Genomic DNA, 25267 nt, shown 5'->3' on the forward strand with positions numbered 1-25267 from the left:
TGAATGCAACTTAGCCAATAGAGTTAAACAGTGTTTTAAAACATGTTCTTACATAATCTACAGTACACATTAAAATATGCGTTTGTGTTTTATATAGGTTCTCATCACAGTAGTATCTGAGTATCTCCCAGTAGTGAATTAAGCAAGGTGACTAGCAGTTCTCATGTGTTTTTTCCTCTCATCATCTCCCCAGGAGAAGCGCAGGCAATGGAGTGTCTTGTGTTGGTAGTTAAAAATAACTGCAAACACCCACACAGTGCTGTGTATTTGTTAAGAGAAAGTAAGGTCAAAGAAATGTGCCTTGCACTTGGAGTGGAAGGTGGTGAGTTTTTAATGGTTAATGGCAGCATGCTTGCTGGTTGACCAAAGTACATTAAGATCAGTTTTAGCTGGAAATGTTTAAACTAACTGGGCTTGATCCTCATTAAGGTTAAAGCTCATTTACACCATTCTGGTAGTGTAAAGGGACTTATGTGTAAATGAGAATCAAAGTCTAAATTCAAACAGTTGTCTGCCATAGGTTAATGTGTACAGGGCCTTTATAATGAGGGCTGCAGCTAGTAACCTCTTATCTTCCTAGTAGCTATGTTGGACAAATTCCCCAGAGATGAAAAGAAAAAGTAAACATTTGAGTTCAAAATATATTTGATTCCGAGTTTTTTTAGCATGAAAAGAAACACGAAAGTGACTATTTGTACAGATTCTTTGTATGCTCTTAATTTTCAAAGCTTTTCCTCTTGCATTGTATATCTCAACCTCAGACATCTCAAACAATTACACAAGCAAAAAGCCAAAGTGTCCATTAAAGGAAAAGTTTTGTATCTCTTGCTTCCTTAGGGAACTGTTTAGTTTATGAAAGTCTGCTTTTAAACTCTCTCCTCCCCAACTACACAAGTCAGCAGGCTACGAATAATAATGTAACTCCGTCAAGCTTCTATTTATAGTGAAGGTACCTCACCCTATGATCTCCTTCTAGCACACATTAGAAAGACAAGGTAGGTGAGAGATCTTTTATTGGACCAACTTTTGAGCTACACAGAACTTTTCCTTGTCATCAGAAGCAAGCTCCCCAAAGACCAGGACACACCAACTCAAAGTGGCACCACACGCTGCCAGAACAACAGATGCAAAACCTGCAGACATATCTACATTGCTACAACGATCAACACCCTCTCCCTCCCCCCAACACACCTTTCAAGATCCATGGTTACACACATACCTACCACAACATGTGGTCTACTACATCAAGTGCACTAAATGCCCCAATAACAACTATGTGGGTTGAGAACCAGACAACCATTACACGCTCAAGTGAAATGATAAAGAGAAACACTACATCACCTGTGAGTGAACACTTTTCACAAAGCAGTCACTCTTTCTGACCTCTGTCCTTATCCTCAAAGGAAACCTGCACAGCACTTTCAAAAGACTACCCTGGGAGATTAAATTCATAACTTTGCTAAACACTAAAAATCATCATCTTAATAAACATACTGGATTATGGCTTATTACAACAATCTGTAGCGTGCTACGTCCGGTTTTTGTCTTAATGATTACAGGGGGTTAATGGGCCACTCCACCTTAAATGGTCTCTTTGAATGTGTGTTATCTACTTATGCTAAAACTATCTGTTCCACCTTATATTTAGCTCTCTCTGAGCTTGAAAGCTTCTCTCTCTCACCAACAGAAGTTGGTCCATTTAAAAAATATTACCTCACCCAACTTGTGTCTCTAATATCCTGGGACCAACACAGCTACAACACCACTGCATACAGGCAGGCTCTTATAAACAGGCTTAGAGTGATAACATCTCTAAAAGTTACGCTCTGGGCCTTAAACTTACTCTTACTAAAGACAGTGGAAGTTTTCCTGCCTATTTCAATGGGTGCAGGTTTGAGTTTAATGTAGGTAACGGTGGTATCAGTAATTATCCATAACTTCTAAATTAAATGGGTAAGGTTTGTGTTCTTTCACATATTAAGGCTTGGTCTACACAGGGGGGATTGACCTAAGATACGCAACTTCAGCTATGAGAATAGCATAGCTGAAGTCGACGTATCTTAGTTCGACTTACCTCGCGTCCTCATAGTATGGGGTCGATTGCCACGATCCCCCGTCGACTTTGCTTCCGCCTCTTGCCGAGCTGGAGTTCAGCAGTCAACGGGAGAGCGATCGGGGATCAATTTATCGTGTCTACACTACATGCAATAAATCGATCCCCGATAGATTGATTGCTACCCGCCGATCCGGTGGGTAGTGTAGTCGTACCCCAAGTCTCAGTCAGTCTTTTTCTCATTTACTAGAACCATTGGTAAGATGTACCTCATTCATTTAATAACTAACAGACCAATAGGAAACTGAGCTAATAGTTCTAAACCTGAGAGGAAAACCTCAAGCTTCCTTATGTACTACTGCAAAATCAGCACACCTGTACCTTGCTTTTGGCACAATTAATATTTTAGAAGAGAAATTATTGAAGTCTTAATTCACATGGGTTCCTTATTCAGTATTGTCTACAGAAGTCCACAAAAAAGTTAAAATGTTCTTTCAAGGGGAATAAAAGATATACAATTGTACACAAAAAGTCTTGAATTTTATTGAAATTTCAAGTCTTGTTTCAAACAAAAACTGCTTTCTTCAAACAAAAATATTCTCTCGCTGTCTTCAGATATCAGTAAGTCTAAATTGGTCCTTTAGTGCCTCTTTTTGTTATCAGCATGAGAAGTTCACCCTGCTGGGTTGTTCTGTAAGGTCTCATTTTTATCGTGTGAAGGAACGTACATGACGACCTCTTCCACTGCCTCCACTAACAAACTTTCCTCTTGAGCCACCGCTACCACCACTATTAGCACTCGCCCAAGACGGTCCAATTCCACCACGGCCTCTGGAAGCACGATCACGAGGACTGGGTCGATAGCCTTAAAGCAAAAAAATATATAAACGGTGGTAGTGCCCATGGATTAGCCCTGCTGAGGTAGGGGCTGAATAAACAAGGATACGCAGTCCCTACCTTTAATTTATTTTCTAGTCTTTTTTCAATTTTTCATTAGGGAAACATTGTTTTGTTTTAACTAAAGATGCAATTACCAGGGTTGTTAATTACATTGCAAAAGTTAGTATTAATGCACGATTAAGATTGTAAAATCAAGCACTCAGATCCGCGAGTTTTGTAAATTTATAATGGATTACATTTTAATAACAGTTTATATTAAAGTATATTTTGGGATTTACCATTGTTAATATATATTTAAAACTTTTACTGTATTTCAAGGTGCCTGCAATAAGCTTCATTTGTAAAAAGAAAATGCAACTAGGAGCTTTGTGCAATTTGATGCCCACTTCCATGTACTGTAAAAAAAAAAACCACACACACACACACCTGCAGAACTTAATGGCCTCAATGGTGGCAGGGGGCCCCTATTAAAATTGCTTTGACCCCCTCTGCTTTCATTGTAGGTGCCTCGTGGTGTATTTTGTGCACTCCAGCTTGAACCCCGGGCTCCTTCACGACGATTGTAATTTCCTAAACACAAAACACAGGTGCTGAATAACACTCAGTAAAGTTTTCTGTATTTTAATCTCTGCACTGTTTAACTAGTAGTATGCTGCAATACATGACCTGGCTACTAGGAATAATTATACTGTAACAGGACACAAGAATGCCTCTACGGACAACCCCAATGTTTTAGATGACACAAGGGCTCAGAGTCTCTATATGCCTATCCAGCACTATCTATATTAACCTAGAGATGGCTTGAGCCTACGTCATAGGCACCAGTGTCAATACAGCACTGAGACTGGCAAGCCTAAAGGAACAGGATGCACATCATTACGCTTCGAAGATGCAGGGAACTTCCTCAATATACCAAGCTCCTAATGAGCTCTGTACGGATGAGAAGCCTTACTGGTTTGATGCAGTCACATCATGAAACTCATTCCAGAGGCCAGGTATTATACAATCTGCCTGAATTCTAATACCTGGAACCAGGGCCGGCGCTTCCATTAGGCGATCCTAGGCGATCGCCTAGGGTGCCAGGATTCGGGGGGAGGCATTTTGTGTGCTCCCCATGGGGCGTACGGGAGCTTCCGGTTCTGCTCCCGTCGCGTCGCCGAAGAAGGATCTTCTGCCGACGTGCCGCGGAAAACAGCGGCAGGCAATTAGCAGCAGTCATTGAGCTGCTCATCATCTGTGGCATTTCGGCGGAGGGTCCTTCGGCGGCACAATGGGAGTGGAACCGGAAGCTCTCGCGCGCCCCATGGTGAGCGCACAAAATGCCACCCCCCAAATTCTGCCTAGGGTGCCAGAAACTCTGGCGCCTCTCCTGCCTGGAACAGAGTCTCACCAATACACAGCCAAACAAGGCTTAAGGCACCGAAGGTGTCAGACTCCAAGAAAAATGTTAAGGGAAAGACTTGAGTGGCTCAGATTAATTTAGACTACTGTCAGATACCTCACAGTTAGCAGCAGGGGTGAAACCTATCCTCTGCCACTGCATACCCTTGTGGCAAAGCCCCTTACTTCTGCAACACGCTGAAACGTACCTGTTTTTTAATTTACTGATTCAAATATAATGAACAATACGACCAGTACAGTATTTTGACAGTAAATTCACACAAATCTCAATTATGGAATGCCCATCAATTTAACACTGCCCAGACCATTTTCACTTTTCCACATGCCACAGTATTTTTATATCAACTGCATTACAGAAGCTGTAATGGTAAAGCTGGAGGGTCTGGCAGCTGGCAAGGGAGTAGGTTGAGATTTTGGCACCCAGAAAGGGCAGAGGCTGCTTGACTTTGTATGGAGGGGTAGCAGAGGAGAAGTTGGGGTACATATTGATTTTGGATTAGAGCTGAACAAATAACTGATTTTGCAGTTCAGTAGCTTAACCAAAAAAAAAAAAAAGTTTGTTTGAACTGAAACTTAAGAATTTTTCTCACCAAATTAAAAATTTGAAAAACAATTATTCAAAAATGTCAGTTCAAAACAGTTTTGGCATTTCTGGGGGAAAAATCAGTGGAAACTATTCACCAAATTCAAACCAAATTTGTGCAGTTTCAGTGCCCCCCAAAATGCATTTTTTGGCAAATTTGCTATTCACCACACCCACACAAAAAAGTTTTGCCCAGTTCTAGTTTGGGCATCTGTTGGAGGTACAACAGATTGCCTTATGGAGCACTGGGCTGTTTTATTAACAGTGCTGTAGGCAATACGAAGGTGGAAAGGAATGCACATCTATCCTTATAACTTCTTATTGCCATGTTTTTAAGGTTTTGGATGGAATGGATGTATCCTGCTGCAACCTTCACTGTCACAAAATATAGGTTTTTTTTGTCTGCTAATTTAAAAAAAGCCTAAATTCGGCAGCAGAATCTCTAGCCAGAGAATCACTGCAAACATGGGGCGCTGCACATTCTTCTTCTCAAGACACCAGGGGGCCTTTCTAATCAAAATGCATTTAAAGTTGATAGTACTTAATTTGACAAATGCCCATATCATTTCACAACGAGACAGTTAATTTTTTTTCTGTTACAGTTACAAGCACTCCTGTGGCCATTGCACACAACAGCATGAGACCAAAGAGCGAAGATCTAGCTACATTCTTTTGCAAAAATATCACTCAGACCATAATAGAGAACAGTTAAACACAGCTTTGGTTTAAGTCCAGCATAGCCTAGAGAAGCATTTTTTATCCTAGACAGTAATCCGTTTACTCCAAATCCTCAGACAAGAGGCAACATACCTTTTGAAGCAGGTGGTGTAAAGAATCTGTTCTGACTGTGAAAAGCTCCCCGTCCTCCACGATTCCCTGAGAATCCGCCACGTGAAGATATCTTCTGGGATACTTTTGGTGGCCTTTTAGGTTGTGGTATCCCATCTGGAGGGACCACTTCTTTGCTCTCTGCAGCAACAAAATCGTCCACATGCATAGAAGGTGGTCTGCTTGTATTCTGTTTCCTTTGACGAAAGATATCATGTGGTCGAATACCTTGTCCAAATCCTCCCCGGCCTCTTCCTCTAGGAGGTGGCACAACATGTGCTCTCTTTGCAGGTTCAATGTACTCAGATTTTCCACTGTATAGCAAAACAAAATTAACAGGATTATTTACTGACCTAAGAATTTATTCCAGCTGAATGTTTGGCATTCTCTGCATTAGTATTCAGTAGAAGTTTAAATTCATAATTTAAAAACTGTGTAACGTAACTGCCAAGATACAATGAAGCTTAATGTTGTAGGCATGCTCTTTGCAGAAGTCTTTGCTTCTTCATATTTCTGAAATATGAATCATCCATATCTCACCACCTAACTACATAGCTTTGAATTCACTGCTCAAAAACCAGCTTTTTGTTAGTACACAATATCAATCTCAATTTTAAGTATCTACCTATCCACAGGAAGGTATCTCCCACTCAGCTAGATTACATTAATTGTATACTGATTCAAAGTCAGCAATACATCTTACCTTGACGTTATAAACGTCTCATGCTTGTGTTTGCCAAGTTTAAACCCTTTTGTGGTTTTCGTCCTACCAGGAGATGAAGGTTCTGACAAAAATGATCTCTCCAGTTCTGCTTGCAAGTCAAAGTCACTGCAGCCTTTCTCTGACAGTTCAATTAAGTCTACTTTTACCTGCAATAAAAGAATACAGTTACACCGCAATAACCACAACCAGCAACGCTGGGCAACACTTCAGTATTTTTGAAACAGGAGAAGTGCAGCAGAGGGAGAAGGAGCTCCAGCAGCAGGATGAGAGTAGCTCAGCTGGGGTTCCATTCTGCTCTGGAATCCCTCACAGGAGCACAAAGCCCCAATCAGCCCCTTTAACCCAAGTTATATGGGCTGAGAGAAAAGACGCAGCATCTGAGAGAGCAGGAGCTGCAGCAGTAGCACCTGTACAACCCTGGACCTCATCAATGGCAGGGCCTAAGGTTTAGATTTTGATAGTCTGTTGTCTGATTTGATTAGAACTCCAGCAGGGCCCGTATCCTGCCTAGAGAACAGCCTTACAAATTCAGTTGTGTGACTTCTTTCTGTACAGGAGGGAGGCATAGGAAGAGACGGTCTGCTGAGGAAAAAGTTTATTTACATATCTATCTGTCTTTGTATATTAGCAAGAAGAAAGGAAGGTATAACTATGAAAAGATGAATGAGAATTAAATCTGAGATGAGATATATTTGATAGTTTTCTCTAAGTATGGAAATCTAAGCATCTGTCATTGTTTCCACTAGGATCACCTAACTTCAAAGGCCATAACTCCCAGGAATAAACTCTTCTTCTTCGAGTGCTTACTCATATCCATTCCAATAGGTGTGCGCGCGCCACGTGCACGTTCGGAGACTTTTACCCTAGCAACACTCGGTGGGCCGGCAGGGCACCCCCTGGAGTGGCACCGCCATGGCGTCGGTTATATACCCCTGCCGGCCCGCCACTCCTCAGTTCCTTCTTACCGCCCGTGTCGGTCGTTGGAACTGTGGAGCGCAGCTTGCTGTTCTCCACCTCCCTAGCGATTCACTCGTCTTTTCTTAGATTGTATATAGTTCGATTTATTGTAGTTAGTTAGTGTTATTTAGTAGTTGAGTTTGTGTATTGTAGATAGCTCAACGGGATTGGGGGTTAGCCCCTTCCCCGACCCCGGTACCAGGCCCATGCCCGGCTCACCGGGCTTCAAACCGTGCGCGGTCTGTCGTCGGCCGATGCTCACTAGTGACCCGTACGACGCCTGCCTTAAGTGCTTGGGCGAGGCCCATTTGACAGATAAGTGCCGGATCTGTAAGGCTTTTAAGACTAAAAAAAGAGCGGGACGTTCGCCTCAAGCAGTTGCTGATGGAGGCAGCGCTGACTCCCCGCTCCTCGGCACTGGCATCGGCACCGAGATCAACTGCTTCATCGGCACCGGAGCATACCTCCTCAGCGAAGACTCCGAGTCACCGACCTTCTCCGGCACTGGCTTCTACCCGGCACCGCTCACTGTCACCTTTGAGCAAGAAGCGCAAGCCTCCTGCAGCTGCTTTGTCCGCACCGCAGTCAGAGCGCTTAGCCAAGCTGGACTGCCCGGCACTGCCATCTGCCGCGGCGTCGACTTCCGCCGCACCGTTGACTCCGGCCTCGCACGAGCCGTTGAGTCCGGTGCCTACCAGCTCCCCGGCACAGGCCGTGGTTGAGCTTGTTGTGCCCTCCACTCCGGAGACGTTCTCCGCGGCACGGGACCTGATCGCCTTAACGGAGCCTGAGCTGCCTCGACCCCCCGCACTGCTGGTGCGGGTCCTTCAATCCGCAGGCAAGCCAGCCCTTGTAAGACCTTCTTCGCCCGGTACCATGGGACTTCATCACTCTCGGTCCCGGTCCAGGTCCCGCAGATGCTCACGGTCCTGCCATCGATCTCTATCCCACGGCCACTCGCAGTCCCGGTACCGTTCCCCGTCGCAGTACCAGTCGTACTCGCGGTACCGCTCGAGATCCCAGTCGCCGTCCAGATCCCGTCATCACGTGCGGCACCGGGCTTCCCGCAGCCGATCTCGGCACGACGGCTCCCGGCACCAGTCGACCTCCCGGCACTGTGCTGGTTGCAGGTCCCGGTCGCAATCTCGGCACCGTCGAGGCTCTCAGCACCGCTCCCCAGCACCGTGTAGGGACGGTTCCAGTGGATGCAGGGACCATCACTTCACGGTCTCCACCCCGCCATGGCCATCTCGTCAGCCATCAATCTCCTCCCATGCCGGATCAGCATCTTATGGGGACTCGGACAATCAGCAGGACCCTCATCAGTGGTCCTTTTGGACTCCTTGGGCCTACCATCAGAGCCAAGGTGCCCCACATCCACCGCCGCGCTTGGGGCCCTCCGAACATAGGGCGCCAGAGGCCACGGTGAGCAGATCTCCTCCAGCGTACAGAACATCTCCCGGCGCAGGTCTCGGACGTGCAAGACCCACCCCAGGACGTTCCACAGGACCAAGAGTTGCTTCAAGACCCATTGGTCCCCGGGGTCTCTTCCTCTTCATCACCAGACGAGGTAGTAGCGGGGACGGCCACATCTGGACCGCCCCCAATTGACCTTCGGTCACACCAGGGTCGCTCTTAATATAAATCTACCCGTGGAAGAAGTTCCTGAGGTGGAAGACCCAGTGGTCACCATTCTATCAGCGGAGGCTTCGACAAGGGTGGCCCTCCCCTTTATTCGTACCATACAGGCTCGAGCAGATACAATCTGGCAAACCCCAGCATCCGTTCCACCTACAGCCAAGGGGGTTGAGCGCAAATATATGGTTCCATCCAAGGGGTACGAGTACCTATACGTACACCCTCCCCCTTGTTCGTTAGTAGTCCAATCCGTTAAAGAACGAGAGCGCCATGGCCAACAAGCCCCTACACCTAAATCGAGGGAAGCCAGACCCATGGACTTGTTGAGAAGGAAGATCTACTCTGCGGGGGGCCTCCAGCTCAGAGTGGCGAGTCAGCAAGCCCTCCTGAGTAGATACAATTATAATACATGGGAGTCGGTAGGGAAGTTTGTAGAACTAGTCCCACACGATTCCCGCCAGGAGTTCTCGGCTCTCCTGGAGGAAGGGAAAAAAGTTGCACGGACCTCCCTCCAGGCCTCGTTAGATGCCGCTGATTCGGCAGCTCGAACGGTCGCCTCTGGGATTGCTGTGAGGCGCATATTGTGGTTGCAAGCGCTGGGTCTACTACTCAAGCTGCAATATACTATACAGGACCTACCATTTGACGGTCAGGGCCTTTTTTCCCAAAAGACAGATCCTCACCTCCAAAGTTTAAAGGACAGCCGCGTGATCGTGCGTTCGCTAGGAATGCATACGCCGCAGACTCAGAGGCGACCTTTCCGCCCACAACCTCAGCCCCCCTATCCCCCACCTCGGCCAAGACAGGACTTCTCCAGAAGGAGAGGCCGTAACCCCCAAAGACGCCAGTCTGGCCCGCAAGTGGGTAATAACTCCGGCCCCGCCAAACCACCGGCAGGACCGAAGCCAAACTTTTGAGGGTGCGCCCGGGAGCACTGTACCAATTACCTCCCAGGATCCTTTTCAGTTCGCCAACCGCCTTGCCGCATTCTTTCCTGCATGGTTCCAGATAACATCGGACCGCTGGGTTCTCAGCACGGTGGAGTGTGGCTACCGTCTTCAGTTTATTTCGTCCCCTCCTCCTCACCCTCCCTCCCCTTCCCTCTTCAGGGACCCCTCTCACGAGCAACTCCTTCTGCAGGAAGTTTCGAGGCTCCTTGCGTTGGGAGCTATAGAGGAGGTTCCAGGGGACCTAAAGGGAAGAGGGTTCTATTCCAGATACTTCCTAATTCCCAAGCGAAAGGGGGCCTACAGCCCATCCTGGACCTGCGAGCTCTGAACAAGTTCATCACGAAGTTCAAGTTCCGCATGGTATCCCTGGGAAACATTATACCCTCCCTGGATCCCGGAGATTGGTACGCTGCTCTTGACATGAGGGACGCATATTTTCATATTGCAATTTACCCCCCACACAGAAGGTTCCTTCGCTTCGTGATAAACCATCATCACTACCAATTTGCGGTCCTTCCCTTCGGCCTCTCCTCGGCCCCTCGAGTATTCACAAAGTGTATGGCAGTAGTCGCCGCCTACTTTCGTCGCGGTCGAGTTCACGTTTTCCCATATCTCAGTGACTGGCTTATTCGAGGGACCTCCAAGGCTCAGGTTACCGCACACGTAAACGTCATCAAGGACCTATTCTCCCATCTAGGTCTGATCCTCAACCTAGACAAATCCATTCTGCTTCCTACGCAGAGAACGGAATTCATCGGGGCCATGCTGGACTCGAATCTTGCAACAGCCAGTCTACCTCCACAGAGGTTCCAAGCTATAGTCTCTCTCATCCAGAGGCTACAAGCCTTCCCAACAACCTCTGTCCGTACCACCCTCGCCCTACTCGGCCACATGGCTGCGTGCACTTTCATGACAAAGCACGCAAGACTATGCATGCGCCCTCTCCAGACTCGGCTTGCCTCAGTTTATCGTCCGCGCAGGGATGCCCTAGACATGATAGTCACAATCCCAACAAAAACCCTGGACTCCCTCAGCTGGTGGCTGACACCCTCCCTGGTGTGTGCCGGTCGCCCGTTCCACCCACCACAGCCTTCGGTGTCGCTAACGACGGACGCTTCATCCCTGGGCTGGGGTGCATACTTAGGGCACCTTCACACCCAGGGCCTTTGGTCCTTGCAAGAGCTGACTCTGCATATCAATGTTCGCGAACTGAGAGTGGTCCGCTTGGTGTGCCAGACCTTCCAACACCATCTACAGGGCCGTTGTGTTGCGATTTTCACGGACAACACAACGGCCACGTATTACATAAACAAGGGGGCACACGGTCTTCCCCCCTTTGCCAAGAGGCGATGCGACTTTGGGACTTCTGTATAGCCCACTCGATAGACCTCGTAGCCTCCTTCCTTCCGGGAGTCCAGAACTCTCTCGCAGATCGCCTGAGCAGATCCTTCCTGTCCCACGAATGGTCCATCCGTCTGGACATCCTTCTTTCTGTATTCCGGAAGTGGGGCTTTCCCCAAATAGACCTATTTGCCTCCAGGGAGAACAGGAAATGCCAGATGTTCTGCTTCCTTCAGGGCCGCTCTCCGGGTTCTCTCTTGGACGCGTTCCTGATCCCCTGGAAGGGACGTCTTCTCTATGCCTTTCCACCCTTTCCCCTAGTCCACAGAGTCCTGCTCAAGCTCCGCAGGGACAGGGCCAGACTGATCCTGATCGCTCCGGCATGGCCGGGGCAGCACTGGTATCCCATGCTGCTCGAGCTATCCCTAACGACTCCGATACCACTGCCATTCTGCCTGGATCATAGCGGTGGCGGAGCGTATGAAAGGTATGCCTATATCTTCTCAGAGGCTCTCATCATGGGTAACGTCCTGTATCCGGACGTGCTACGACCTGGCCCACGTCCCGATTGGCCGTCTCACCGCTCACTCTACCCAGGCTCAAGCCTCCTCGACCGCCTTCCTGGCGCACATTCCCATCCAGGAGATATGCCGTGCAGCTACCTGGTCATCAGTGCATACGTTCACTTCTCACTATGCGCTCATTGCGCAATCAAGAGACAATGCCGCCTTTGGCTCAGCGATCTTACACTCCGCAACGTCTCACTCCGACCCCACTGCCTAGGTAAGGCTTGGGAATCACGTACTGGAATGGATATGAGCAAGCACTCGAAGAAGAAAAGACGGTTACTCACCTTTGTAACTGTTGTTCTTCGAGATGTGTTGCTCATATCCATTCCACACCCGCTCTCCTTCCCCACTGTCGGAGTAGCCAGCAAGAGGGAACTGAGGAGCGGCGGGCCGGCAGGGGTATATAACAGATGCCATGGCGGCGCCACTCCAGGGGGCGCCCTGCCGGCCTACCGAGTGTTGCTAGGGTAAAAGTCTCCGATGAACGTGCATGCAGCACGCGCACACCTATTGGAATGGATATGAGCAACACATCTCGAAGAACAACAGTTACAAAGGTGAGTAACCGTCTTTTACCTATGATACCCTCACAGCACGGATTTTTTAAAATCCAAAATTTGGAGGTCATGTGTAGAAATGAAGTTTTTACAAAGATTTTAGCCTGTAACTATGAACTTTTCTTTAATTTCTTTAGATCGCAAGTTCTTTGGGGAAAAGGACTGTCTTTTTTATTATGTGTATACAACTCCTAGCACAATCCTAATCAGGATTTCTGAATACTATTGCAGTATGAATAGATGAAAAAGAGGAAGAAACTTGGTTTCTCATATACCTGAGTGCCAAAAAGCTCCAAGAAATGATATAGAAAGAGAACTTAAGAACATAAGAACGGCCATACTGGGTCAGACCAAAGATTCATCTAGCCCAGTATCCTGTCTTCCAACAGTGGCCAATGCAAGATTCTCCAGATGGAATGAACAGAACTGATAATCATCAAGTGATCCATCCTATCGCTCATTGGGAACACCATCCCTGTCCATTCTGGCTAATAGCCATTGACGGATCTATGAATTTATCAAGTTCTTTTTTGAACCCTGTTATGGTCTTGGCCTTCACAACATCCTCTGACAAGGAGTTACACAGGTTGTCTGTGCATCGTGTGAAAAAATACTTCCTTTTGTTTGTTTTAAATCTGCTGCCTATTAATTTCATTTGGTGACCTCTAGTTCTTAAGTTATGGCAAGGAGTAAATAACACTTCCTTATTTCCTTTCTTCACACCAGTCATGACTTTATAGACCTCTCTCATATCCCCTCTTAGTCATCTCTTTTCTAAGATGAAAAATCCTAGTCTTATTAATCTCTCCTCAAATGGAAGCTTTCCATGCCCTTAATCATTTTTGTTGCCCTTTTCTGAATCTTTTCCAATTCCAATATATCTTTTTTGAGATGGTGCAACCACATCTGCACACAGTATTCATTATATATATATATATACACACACACACATACACATACACACACACACTGTGAGTTAGGATTATGTTTTCCAATGTGCATTACTTTGCATTTATCAACATTGAATTTATCTGCCATTTTGTTGCCCAGTCAACCAGTTTTGAAATCACTTTGTAACTCTTTGCAGTCTGCTTTGGACTTAACTATCTTGAGTAATTTTGTATCATCTCCAAATTCTGCCACTTCACTGTTTACCCGTTTTCCTAGATCATTTATGAATATGCTGAATAGGACTGGTCCCAGTACAGACCCCTGGGGAACACCACTATTTACCGCTCTCCATTCTGAAAACTGACCATTTATTCCTACCCTTTGTTTCCTATCTTTTAACCAGTTACCAATCCATGAGAGGACCTTCCCTCTTATCCCATGACAGCTTAGTTTGCTTAAGAGCCTTTGGTGAGGGACCTTGTCAAAGGCCTTCTGAAAATCTAAGGTTATTTTGTATGCCCCTTATCTATTCTGGAAGTTATTCCGAGGATATCAGTGATTTTCTATCTGCTTCTGCATACACTTAAATGTGTGCAATATTAATCTTTAAGGTGCACCTGCAGTGTCAGATTGTAGGGCAAGGGCAAAAAGAATGAGCCACTCACCTAGATGGCATCAGTGATGCCCATTGGCAGCCCTCCTTTTTTAATTATCTCTGTTCTTAACAAGCACTGAGGCTGGTCAGGTGGAAGCTGGCCTCTTCCTGCTCTATTCTCAGCTGCTTCAAAAATCCTGCCCTCTTTCCCCTTTCTTTGTGGAGACTGTTTAGACACATATTGACGAAGCAATAAGGAAAACTGAGATGTTTTATAAACAAATTCTACTCTCAGCTTAACAAGGAATACATTTATGACTTTTTTTCTCAATTTTAATTGAGCCTTTTACCATATCCAGATCAGTGTCAATTTCTTCAGCCTGGAATGGTGAGAACCACATAGATTTCAGCTGGTCATCCATCATATCTGCCAACACATATGTTGTCCTGTAACAATGAATATCAAATGTATTTTTGATTAAAGGCCCATAGCTGCTGTAGTATTTGGTTATTGTACTGGGGTATCATGTGACTCCTGGAGTCACTGCTCTTGCAGAAGTGCTCTCTCAAGGGTTTCATTTACATTCAAAGAAATTTAAGTTAGGTATTTTGTGGCCAATCAAGGAAGTGCAGATTATAAAACATAAGCTTCAGCAAGAGCAGCAAATGTACTATAACCAAGATTAGGCTAACACAATAACCAGAAAACTGAACTGAAAAAACACTTCAGTAGTAACTGCATCTCGTGAAATCATTTTATAGTGTCATATTAAATTTTACCTCATCTAAGTGCAAGGCTGCCTGAAAAAAGAACAGGATTCCTTCATTGAATTAGCATGAAAAACCTTTCTAAGAGCTACTGTGGGAGAAACCCTTAACCTTAGCATCATATGAAATTCCATTTGGACAGCGTTATCAAATACACTTTGCTCCCCTCCAATAAAGATATACTAATAATAACAGTAATATGTATAAAGCACAAAACCTGGAAATTAAATCCTACCCAGAACATACTAATCCATAAATTGTTGCATTTTCACAAGTTAAGCACACTCAACTTCCAACATATTTACTATTTTACCTATTATTAAACAGATTCTGGAGAGACTCTGGTGCAGAAAGAACTGGTTCTACATCTTGGTCACTCAGAGGACAAGGATCGCCTGCTGATTCCAGCATCTGCCGAAGTCCAGCTACATTGTCCAATAAGGATTCAAGGCTGTCATCTTCTTTAGAATGTTCCTACATAAGAGACATCAGAATCAGAAATTTTTCCAGAAGAGGAGAATTTAGAACAGTCAACATTAAGTATTTGCCAGATTGAAAAGAAAATGTTTCACAGACTATTTTCTGCACACTATATTCTGTTCATCCATATATACTCTAAAAATAAACAGCTCCAGAAAAAGCAGATAGGACAGCAGAGGGCACCCTAGTACCTTAAAAAAAAAGAACAAATAGCAGTCACCACTCCTCTAGGAGTCTAGCCTTTGTTTACCTACCAGCTGACTTGCAGTGGCTATTGAAGAGACAAGGTGGGTGAGATAATACCTTTTATTGGACCAAGTGCTGTTGGTGAGAGAGACAAGCTTTCAAGCTTACACAGAACTCTTCTTCTGCAGTGGTTAGGCAGCTAGTTTAATAAACCAGTCCCAGCACACCAATCATCTTACTACCACCTTATGCTCCTTGTCTGTTGTATTCACCTGTTATCTCTTGTCATATATAAAGCTCTCAAGGGAAAGGATTATTGTTTCATATGTGAAAACAGTGTCTTAGCACAAAGGTTTCCCAAACTCTGATTGGGGCCTGTTGGCATTAACACAGTATAAATAATAAATAATAATCAAGCCAGCATGCAAACAATTCTGAGCACCACTCATAAAACCATTCTTACTAATTTCATTAGCTTGTGCACATCAGCATGAGCCTTCTGTACTAATAAGTAGACAAGCATCTATACATACTTGTAAAGCGAGGTCAGCTAAGGACAAAAAATGAACTTGATTATCCAAAATTGTTTTACCAAAACATGTTTCTCCAGTTCAATGAGCAAATTTTCTGGAGTTTCTTCTTTGTTCTGTAATAAATGTTTTAACTCTGCAGCAGTAAGACCCAGTGTTCTGGCTGGATGGGAACCATCTACTTCCATAAGACTTCCATCATCTCCACAACATCCCTAGGGGGGAGGAAAAATAATCACACGCTAAAGTTAATTTTTTTTTAAATCATCAAAAACTAGATCTTGTGACAGCATTACGAAACCTACAGCTATCCAGACAGACTTTAGAACAAAATACAACAATGTGGAAAGTCACTGGATTTCCACCAAAAACTATTTTGGTGGCTATCTAGTGAAACCATTACCTCCACACCAGACACGTGCAAACAAAAACAAAAGATAATACGTTAGCTCAACTAATGGAGAGAGAATACACCAAAATCTCAGAGGAAGATTTTTTTTAAATATATATATTATTTTTAGTGATTTAAAATAAACACACACAAAATGTATCATTAAATAAAGTATACTCAAAAGGACAAGGTTAGCTCATCCCATCAAGAGTTTCCTTTTTTCCCCATGTACTGTACACTGAAAATAGATTTGTATCAGAGCATTAATAATGTTTCAGGATGTTTCTATCCACATGTTAATTTTAGGGGTTTCTTTTTCTTTTTTTTTTTTTTTTTAATTAACACCACAAAATTCAGAAACACAGCAAATCTCTATCTTGACAAGACTCCAATCCAAAGTCTGGACACAATATCACACTGATCACCTCAGAAACCACACTTAAGGAACTCCACAGAATCAATTTGCAAAAGTCTTATATACTTACATGCCCCTAATATTACAAATTCTGTCTAAGAAACAAAAAAAACTTCTACTGATAACTTCTCTCCCACAGATGTATTTCACTATCACCACACTCATTACAGCTACTGTCTCCTAATAGTTAAATAACCAAATCTGTAACATCCCACCCAAAGTATCTTGAAGTTGCTCTGACAAGTCATAAAACAAGCATGCACGCATCTGAGTTGTGCTTTTTAATTGGGAAATTCATGTAAAAATAAAAGGGAATCTATTTCTAAACTTCAGTAAATTTGAAAGATGAAGAAAACTGCTTATAGAAATACCACAATAGGAACAGAAATATGGGAAAGCATTCCAAAGAAGCATTCCAAACATTGAAAATATGTAAAATTCATGAAAAAAATATATGAAAGCCAGGTGACTGCATTTTCTTCCCGAGGAATGCAACCAGACTTTCTTCACATGGTGAGGAAAATGCTACTCTTCATTAACAGACTTTCTTTGCAACGTGTAGCAGGTTTTGTTAAGCGATACCCTAAATTATTGATGAAAACACATTATACCCAAAACTACATTATATCCAAAACTGAGCTAGCAGTTTTTACTTTTTCATCACCTCTGTTATCGGTAACAAAAGCAGTGCTTCTACAACATTTGAAAAGTGTTTAACATATAATCACTTACCAGTGTGTCGGAGTTTAGAATTTGTCTCATAAAATCCAAAAAAGAAGAAGCCAGTTCACCTGTATCCTTACTAAAGATACTTATTACTCGCTTTGATATAGTATACAGAGCATGGTTGCGTTTTCTTAGAGAGCTGTTTTCATAATAAAAAGAGGAGGGAAATTACCTAGTGTTTATTCCACATCTCACAATTGCTGCATTTTATTTCATTGTTTAAAAAAAAAAAAAAAAGTTGCATATAAGGAAAATAATCAACAGTAACATAACAGAATATTGTGTAAAATAGATTTAACTGAAGATCTCCTATGATGCAGCGTGACGGCCACCGTGTATCCATACTCACTAAGGAGTTACTATTCAAAAAGCACACCACCCCTTGATGACACAGAACAAAAAAAAATGCTACAAGTAGCTCAATACCCATCTAGTCAAAGCTCATTATCTCTCAACTGTCCCACTTGAATTTTTTCCATAATATATTATGGAAAATTTAAATTTTTCTCAGCATGAAGTCTTTCTGCATAGGAAATAATTAGCATCTTAATATTTTTGGCAACCAAGAAACAAAAAGTGCACCACCACCCCCAAAATGATAATTACAACTCTTATCAGACAGTTGGGAAACCATGTAGTCCAGTGATTAGAATGCTTTATTGGGACTCTCAATAGCTGGGCTCTATTCCTGGTTCAGTCACTGACCTATTGCATGGCCTTCAGTAAGTCTCTTCACATCTCTGTGCCTCTGATTTTCCTCCCACCCGTTTCTGTCTTATCTATTTAGATTGTAAACTCTACAGAACAGGAACTACCTTATGTGTTTGCACAGTGCCTAGCACAATGGGGCTCCAATCATGTTTGGGGCTGCTAGACACTATTGTAATACAAATAATAAGTAAGAATTAAAATATTCTCTCTTTACACCTTTGTTTCAGAAACTTGATCTGATTTTAAAATTCTAGATGATAAAAGGTTGTTCAAAAATCACTTCTAAAACAGTACCTCTTTAAGTGGTAGAATCCATAATCATGCTCTGTAAGGAACATCATTGTCCTGATACATGTCAGGAGACAATTATAACTGGTCTCTGCATTAGCAAGTGTTTCCATCAGACAGTCACAGATTAAAGACATCAATTCCTTGCTTGGTAATGAATTGGAAAGCTGTTCTAATTCAGAAACAGATCCCTCTGAGGAACTTGGCAAAATTAGTGCTATGTCCTGTAAAGAGAAACCATGACTACTTTAAAAGCATTAAAATATCCATTATGTGCAGAGATGGTAAACACTGACCATGCATTTAGACTATTTACTTTAATTTTAATGAAGAAAACAATGGATTTGCTCAGTAGCTACTTAGAAACTTAAAAGCGTATTGGATCTTTAAAAGAATGTATTCAAAATTAAAATACAAATTGTTAGGTTTATTGTTTTGCTGGTTGGTAACCAACACAAGAAACCCAAAATAAAAAAGAATAGTTTTAAGTGATACAAACAATTACTGGTTTTTTTAAAAATATATGAAGGATGAAAATGCTGGCTAAGATACTACTGTAGAGTACTGCTAGAAACAGTAATTGTTTTTAAATGATTCATTAAACACCTGCTGTACTGACTGAGATAGAGCTGCATAACATGAAAGGGCTGTCTAGACAAACATGCACACATAAATATATAATAAAAATGTATAGTGTATGTATATTCTAGTTGTCCCCCTCTATCACAAAAAATAGTTAAATCAACCATGAAGATTTGAGATAAATCTTAGAATTGGTAATACCTTTTGGAAAGTTTAAAAACATGCTGATTCTGGCATATTGTAGAATTCATGCTACACAAAATAAGGTAAGACACATCATGTATAAACACAAACTGATAATTAACCTCTTTACTGACTAAGCATGCACAAAGGCTGTTTTGTACACACAACTAAATCACACATGTGCAAATGTATGCATGTATCTAACTGAATGTTTGTCCCTAAATGGTCTATTTCTTAAATATGTAGTTTTCAGATTCTAGTTCCTATTTTTACTGACTATTTTTACCTGACTGATTTTCTTAATGCTGAAATTTTATGCTAACAGCATGTGATTAGTATTTATGTTTGTAAGAGGCTTCAGGCTGACAGCACGGAGGAAGAGATCTACTTATTCAATGATCAAGTAAAGCAATGGCAGTGTGAGCATCCCACGATTCCATCCATGTGCCAAAATCTTCACACAAAGGGGATAATTCAGTCTCCATGTCCATTCAATTCTTGCTCTCTACTGATGCCAAACAAGGGTTCTGGTTGCAAAAGTGGTTTTTTTATATGTGGACACCTGTTCGCTGAGATCAGCACTGAGAACAAACTCGTTTCAAAGAAGCCAGAGAACAACCATCAAAGGTTATTTGCATCCTATGATATAAATCTAACTCTCCCCACAAAATTTTAACAGTAATTTTCCCTAACATTTTTGGGAGGAAACAGACACTTAAGTGCAAACATCACAGAGTTTGTACCCTAAGGAAAACAAAACATGATGTTAGAATGTACTAAAAACTAAGGGGCTGTACAAGAACTAAAAACATTATCACAACAGTTCCCATCTGAGAACAGATAAATTAAGAATGCCCAAATTATCAAGGCATCAAGATTATAGATAACATTAAAAGACACTACTGCAAATGTAAAGAAAATATTTTTCAATGGCATATAACCACAGCAATCTAGAAGTTTGTGTCCTACTGTTTTCCCTCTCTCTCTCTCACACACACACACACACCAGATTATTTATAATGACATATAGTAATTTATATTTTAACTGTATAAAATACCTGATCACAGAGGGACTGCAAAATGGATGTTACATATTCAGCACATTGCTGGTGAATAACATTGTCCCCAGTAGATCTCATTAAAGCCAACAGTTCCTGGAACACTTCTGCATACTTCTCATCACCTTTAATAGTTCCATTAACCAGATGCAAAATAGCTAATTTACAAGCTTTGTGTGAAGCCAGGGCATCAAGTAAAGCAAGTAATCGGGTAGTCTGGCCAGTGTACTGTTTCTCTTTATCTTCTGTACTGCTGAAACAATATCAATGCACTTTAAAAACAGTGTTCCTACATATTAGAAAGTTATTAAGTAGACTATATTGTACAACCATTTTCATTTTAGTAGATTTAAAAGTTTGTATTTTAAACAAAAACTATAATTTAAATGTTTAAAATTTATGTAATGTATCTTAATTTATATTTCTGGAAAACTACCACAACTACTACATTACATGTATGGTTATTTTGCATATGAACTCATTATCATCAATTTAAGAAATTATAGTTCACCTAAGCATATACAGATAGATGTTTTTAAATACTACTCATTTTGTTTCAATTTCTCCCAAACATTTCCTATGAACATACAATAATGTGAAATTATTTACATTAAAATAATATATTGTTTGCTTGGTTGGCAACACAGGATATTATAGCAGACCTGGATTGAGGACTCAATTCAAGTCTGTAAGAGACTAAAAATGTATCCAAAATTCAGTGTTCTTCACCTAAAAAAATTATTGCAGAGAACAGGGATGAATTCAACAGCTATTAAAAAAAAAAAATCTTTGTGCAATGGAGAACAAAGATACCTTTGTAGATCTTCTACAACCAGATCCAAAACAGTCCTCATGATAAGAAGAGCAGTTGGTGATGCCAAGTCACACAACTGAACACAGATACGCCTCAGCATATGCTGAATAGGCTGACAAGTTGAACCAGAGAATGATCGAACTATTTCCTGTAGCAATTTGGCCTGAACATGGAGATGCATGCTCCAGAGTTTTCTGGTGTTGAGTGCCACCGATATATCATGTGGTTCAATGACCTGTGGAAAAAGTATAAACAGGTTCTTTAAAAGATTTTTGCTTTACAGGAGAAAATCATTGAGGACCAAATTCTGCCCTCCTCAGATACTTGCCCACAAATCTAGTGACATCAATGAGATTTGCAAGCATGTATCTCAGGACAGAATTTAGCCCTAAATTGCAAGTGAAACTAATAGTCATCTCAACAGATTAGGTGTTCCTTTGGGGCCTGGTCTAATCTCACACCAGTGTAAACACAATCACAATGAGGCTGTTTATTTTTAGTCTTTTGTTAAACATCAAAAATTGAACATTAGAATTCCCACTTCTTCTGGTACTAATGCACACTGAAAAGTCTAAACATCTCTATGCTGCCATTTCAGCTCCTAGTTTTGGATACAAAAGCTGCAAGGTTAATAATTTAAATAATATAATGGGATACCAGAAAACTAGCTAGTTAAATAGGAGACAAAATCAACGTAATACTGACTTAAACCTCCAGTTATTTAGGAAGCTTAAAATTAACACAAAACATGCACAAGCTGATTTCTGATGAACAATTAAATATACCTCAAAACAACCTATTTGATTACAAATCCCTTTTTATAAGTCTCAATCAATTCTTTTATTCACTTTGGTCTTTTCCTCAAAAAGAACATGATCTTTAAAGGAAATATAAAAGTTATTTATTAAATTGCTAATTTAATTAAAATCATACCTGAGTTGTTTGCATGGGCAATGGAAGAGGCAGCAATTCTGAAAGCAGTATAAGTCCAGAGAAAAATCCTTCAGGAATTCGCAAAATTGAAGAGAGGACCTCCTTTAACATTAAAGACCAAGTATTATTGGCCAAAGTTTCTTCTGAAATTGTAAGTTTTTCATTAACTCCCTGGGTAAAGGTCAATAAAATATCAATAATGTCATTCTGAATTTTTTGTTCATCACTATCTAAACGGCCTGAGAGGGGGATAGAACACAGAAGCATATGTAAAGAAACAAGTGCTGAAGGAACACGCATGTCTTTAAATTCAAAAGATCCACCCCTCAGGAGCTCAGTTAACATCGTTCTAAGGAGATTAAGTGTACATCGTGCCATGGAAATGGTAGTAACTCTATGAAGTGTGGTTCCCATGTTGACATGGAGCCTCCAAGGCTGAATAAGAATACTGTTCAACTTTTGCAGAACCCGAATGAAGGTGTCCATTCCTTCAGCAGAAAAGAGCTGAATAACTGCAAGGTTCCATTTAAGATCCTTCTGTTGACCTGTAAAAGGGCGGAGGAGGAACGAGGAATTAATTTTCATACATCTCATATCAATTATATTTAAATCAGTCTTTATCAGGTGTGATTAAATCACAAATACTTAGAAGACTGTTTTTTCTGTATCAGTAATATACCTTCAACAGGAGGTGGTGGGCATGCAACATGACAAAGAACACGGAGTGCAGTAAGAAGACCAACTCCTTCCTGGGTCATCAAACTATCAATATTCTATTAAAAAAGAATAAAGAACATATGTTACAAGGGACTAATTTTCAACAAAGACATGCTTGATACATTATACTAACCTATATTACTAGTCTACATCATGTCAGAAAAAGCAGCAAAGAAACCTGTGGCACCTTATAGACTAACAGATGTTTAGGAGCATGAGCTTTCGTGGGTGAATACCCACTTCGTCGGATGCATGTAGTGGAAATTTCCAGGGGCAGGTATATATACAAGCAAGCTAGAGATAACGAGGTTAGTTCAATCAGGGAGGATGAGGCCCTGTTCTAGCAGTTGAGGTGTGAAAACCAAGGGAGGAGAAACTGGTTTTGTAGTTAGCAAGCCATTCACAGTCTTTGTTTAATCCTGAGCTGATGGTGTCAAATTTGCAGATGAACTGAAGCTCGGCAGTTTCTCTTTGAAGTCTGGTCCTGAAGTTTTTTTGCTGCAGGATGGCCACCTTAAGGTCTGCTATAGTGTGGCCAGGGAGGTTGAAGTGTTCTCCTACAGGTTTTTGTATATTGCCATCCCTAACATCTGATTTGTGTCCATTTATCCTTTTCCGTAGAGACTGTCCAGTTTGGCCAATGAACATAGCAGAGGGGCATTGCTGGCATATGATGGCGTATATTACATTGGTGGACGTGCAGGTGAATGAACCGGTGATGGTGTGGCTGATCTCGTTAGGTTCTGTGATGGTGTCGCTGGTGTAGATATGTGGGCAGAGTTGGCATCGAGGTTTGTTGCATGGATTGGTTCCTGAGCTAGAGTTACCATGGGTCTGGTGGAAAAATTCCATCACGATTTCAACAGCTTCCGCCCCACTATCAACCTCAGCCTGGACCAATCTACACGGAAGATCCACTTCCTAGACACCAGGGTGCAAATAAGTGACGATCACATTAACACCACCCTATACAGAAAACCTACCAACCGCTATGCCTACCTTCATGCCTCCAGCTTCCATCCCGGGCATATCACACGATCCATTGTCTACAGCCAAGCACTGAGGTACAATCGCATCTGCTCTAACCCCTCAGACAGAGACCAACACCTGCAAAATCTCCACCAAGCATTCTCAAAATTACAATACCTGCACAAGGAAATAAGGAAACAGATCAACAGAGCCAGACGTGTACCCAGAAGCCTCCTACTGCAAGACAAACCCAAGAAAGAAACCAACAGGACTCCACTGGCCATCACATATAGTCCCCAGCTAAAACCTCTCCAACACATCATCAGGGATCTACAACTCATCCTGGACAATGATCCCACACTTTCACAGGCCTTGGGTGCCAGGCCAGTCCTTGCCAACAGACAACCTGCCAACCTGAAACATTTTCTCACCAGTAACTGCACACCACACCATAGTAACTCTAGCTCAGGAACCAATCCATGCAACAAACCTCAATGCCAACTCTTCCCATATAGCTACACCAGCGACACCATCACAGAACCTAATGAGATCAGCCACACCATCACCGGTTCATTCACCTGCACGTCTACCAATATAATATACGCCATCATATGCCAGCAATGCCCCTCTGCTATGTTCATTGGCCAAACTGGACAGTCTCTACGGAAAAGGATAAATGGACACAAATCAGACGTTAGGGATGGCAATATACAAAAACCTGTAGGAGAACACTTCAATCTCCCTGGCCACACTATAGCAGACCTTAAGGTGGCCATCCTGTAGCAAAAAAAACTTCAGGACCAGACTTCAAAAAGAAACTGCTGAGCTTCAGTTCATCTGCAAATTTGACACCATCAGCTCAGGATTAAACAAAGACTGTGAATGGCTTGCCAACTACAAGAGCAGTTTCTCCTCCCTTGGTTTTCAAACCTCAACTGCTAGAACAGGGCCTCATCCTCCCTGATTGAACTAACCTCATTATCTCTAGCTTGCTTGCATACACATACCTGCCCCTGGAAATTTCCACTACATGCATCCGATGAAGTGGGTATTCACCCACGAAAGCTCATGCTCCTAAACGTCTGTTAGTCTATAAGGTGCCACAGGATTCTTTGCTGCTTTTACAGATCCAGATTAACACGGCTACCCCTCTGATACTTGACATCATGTCAGAAGACTATTTAGGCATCACAATATATACAAAAAAAATTAAAGAGATTTTTTGTTATAAAGACAGAAGAGTCTGAACTAACTGATATGGATCATTAAAGAAAGCTGGATCTTATTGACATTCATTTTTCCAACTCTTCAAAAACCTGGTTCACTCTGTCTATGTTCTACTCATGGGCATGACTGAAATTACCAAGTACTGATGCTCTTCAGTTGCAGAAAAAGCCCTGTCAAAATTTACAAACATACAAAACTTTAGGAAAACACTTCAAACTGTCACACTAAATTCCGTATGTCATCTTCCATCACAGATAACTGCCAGGTTGTTAGCAACTTTTAAGACTGCTTCCTCTTACAAA

General features: G+C 42.3%; 1 protein-coding gene across 2 annotated transcripts in view; it reads right to left on the reverse strand.

Moving 5' to 3' along the window:
* Positions 1-2571: 2571 nt before the first annotated feature.
* VIRMA (vir like m6A methyltransferase associated) overlaps positions 2572-25267 on the reverse strand; it is a 46065-nt gene continuing 23369 nt past the window's right edge. The window contains exons 12-24 of one of the 2 annotated variants that reach the window (XM_030553499.1): positions 22732-22825; positions 22053-22597; positions 21119-21354; positions 20306-20555; positions 18489-18706; positions 17490-17622; positions 16014-16166; positions 15069-15229; positions 14338-14434; positions 6469-6635; positions 5748-6079; positions 3380-3523; positions 2572-2918 (exon numbers count right to left, since the gene is read on the reverse strand). In XM_030553499.1, the coding sequence (XP_030409359.1) occupies positions 2761-2918; positions 3380-3523; positions 5748-6079; positions 6469-6635; positions 14338-14434; positions 15069-15229; positions 16014-16166; positions 17490-17622; positions 18489-18706; positions 20306-20555; positions 21119-21354; positions 22053-22597; positions 22732-22825 (2688 nt within the window). In that variant the 3' untranslated portion in view covers positions 2572-2760. Of the gene's footprint in view, positions 2919-3379; positions 3524-5747; positions 6080-6468; positions 6636-14337; positions 14435-15068; positions 15230-16013; positions 16167-17489; positions 17623-18488; positions 18707-20305; positions 20559-21118; positions 21355-22052; positions 22598-22731; positions 22826-25267 lie in introns of both variants that reach the window. The other variant, XM_030553498.1, reaches the window with a different exon arrangement.

This window comes from Gopherus evgoodei, chromosome 2 (genome assembly GCF_007399415.2).
Source record: "Gopherus evgoodei ecotype Sinaloan lineage chromosome 2, rGopEvg1_v1.p, whole genome shotgun sequence".
Classification (NCBI taxonomy): Eukaryota; Metazoa; Chordata; order Testudines; family Testudinidae; genus Gopherus; species Gopherus evgoodei.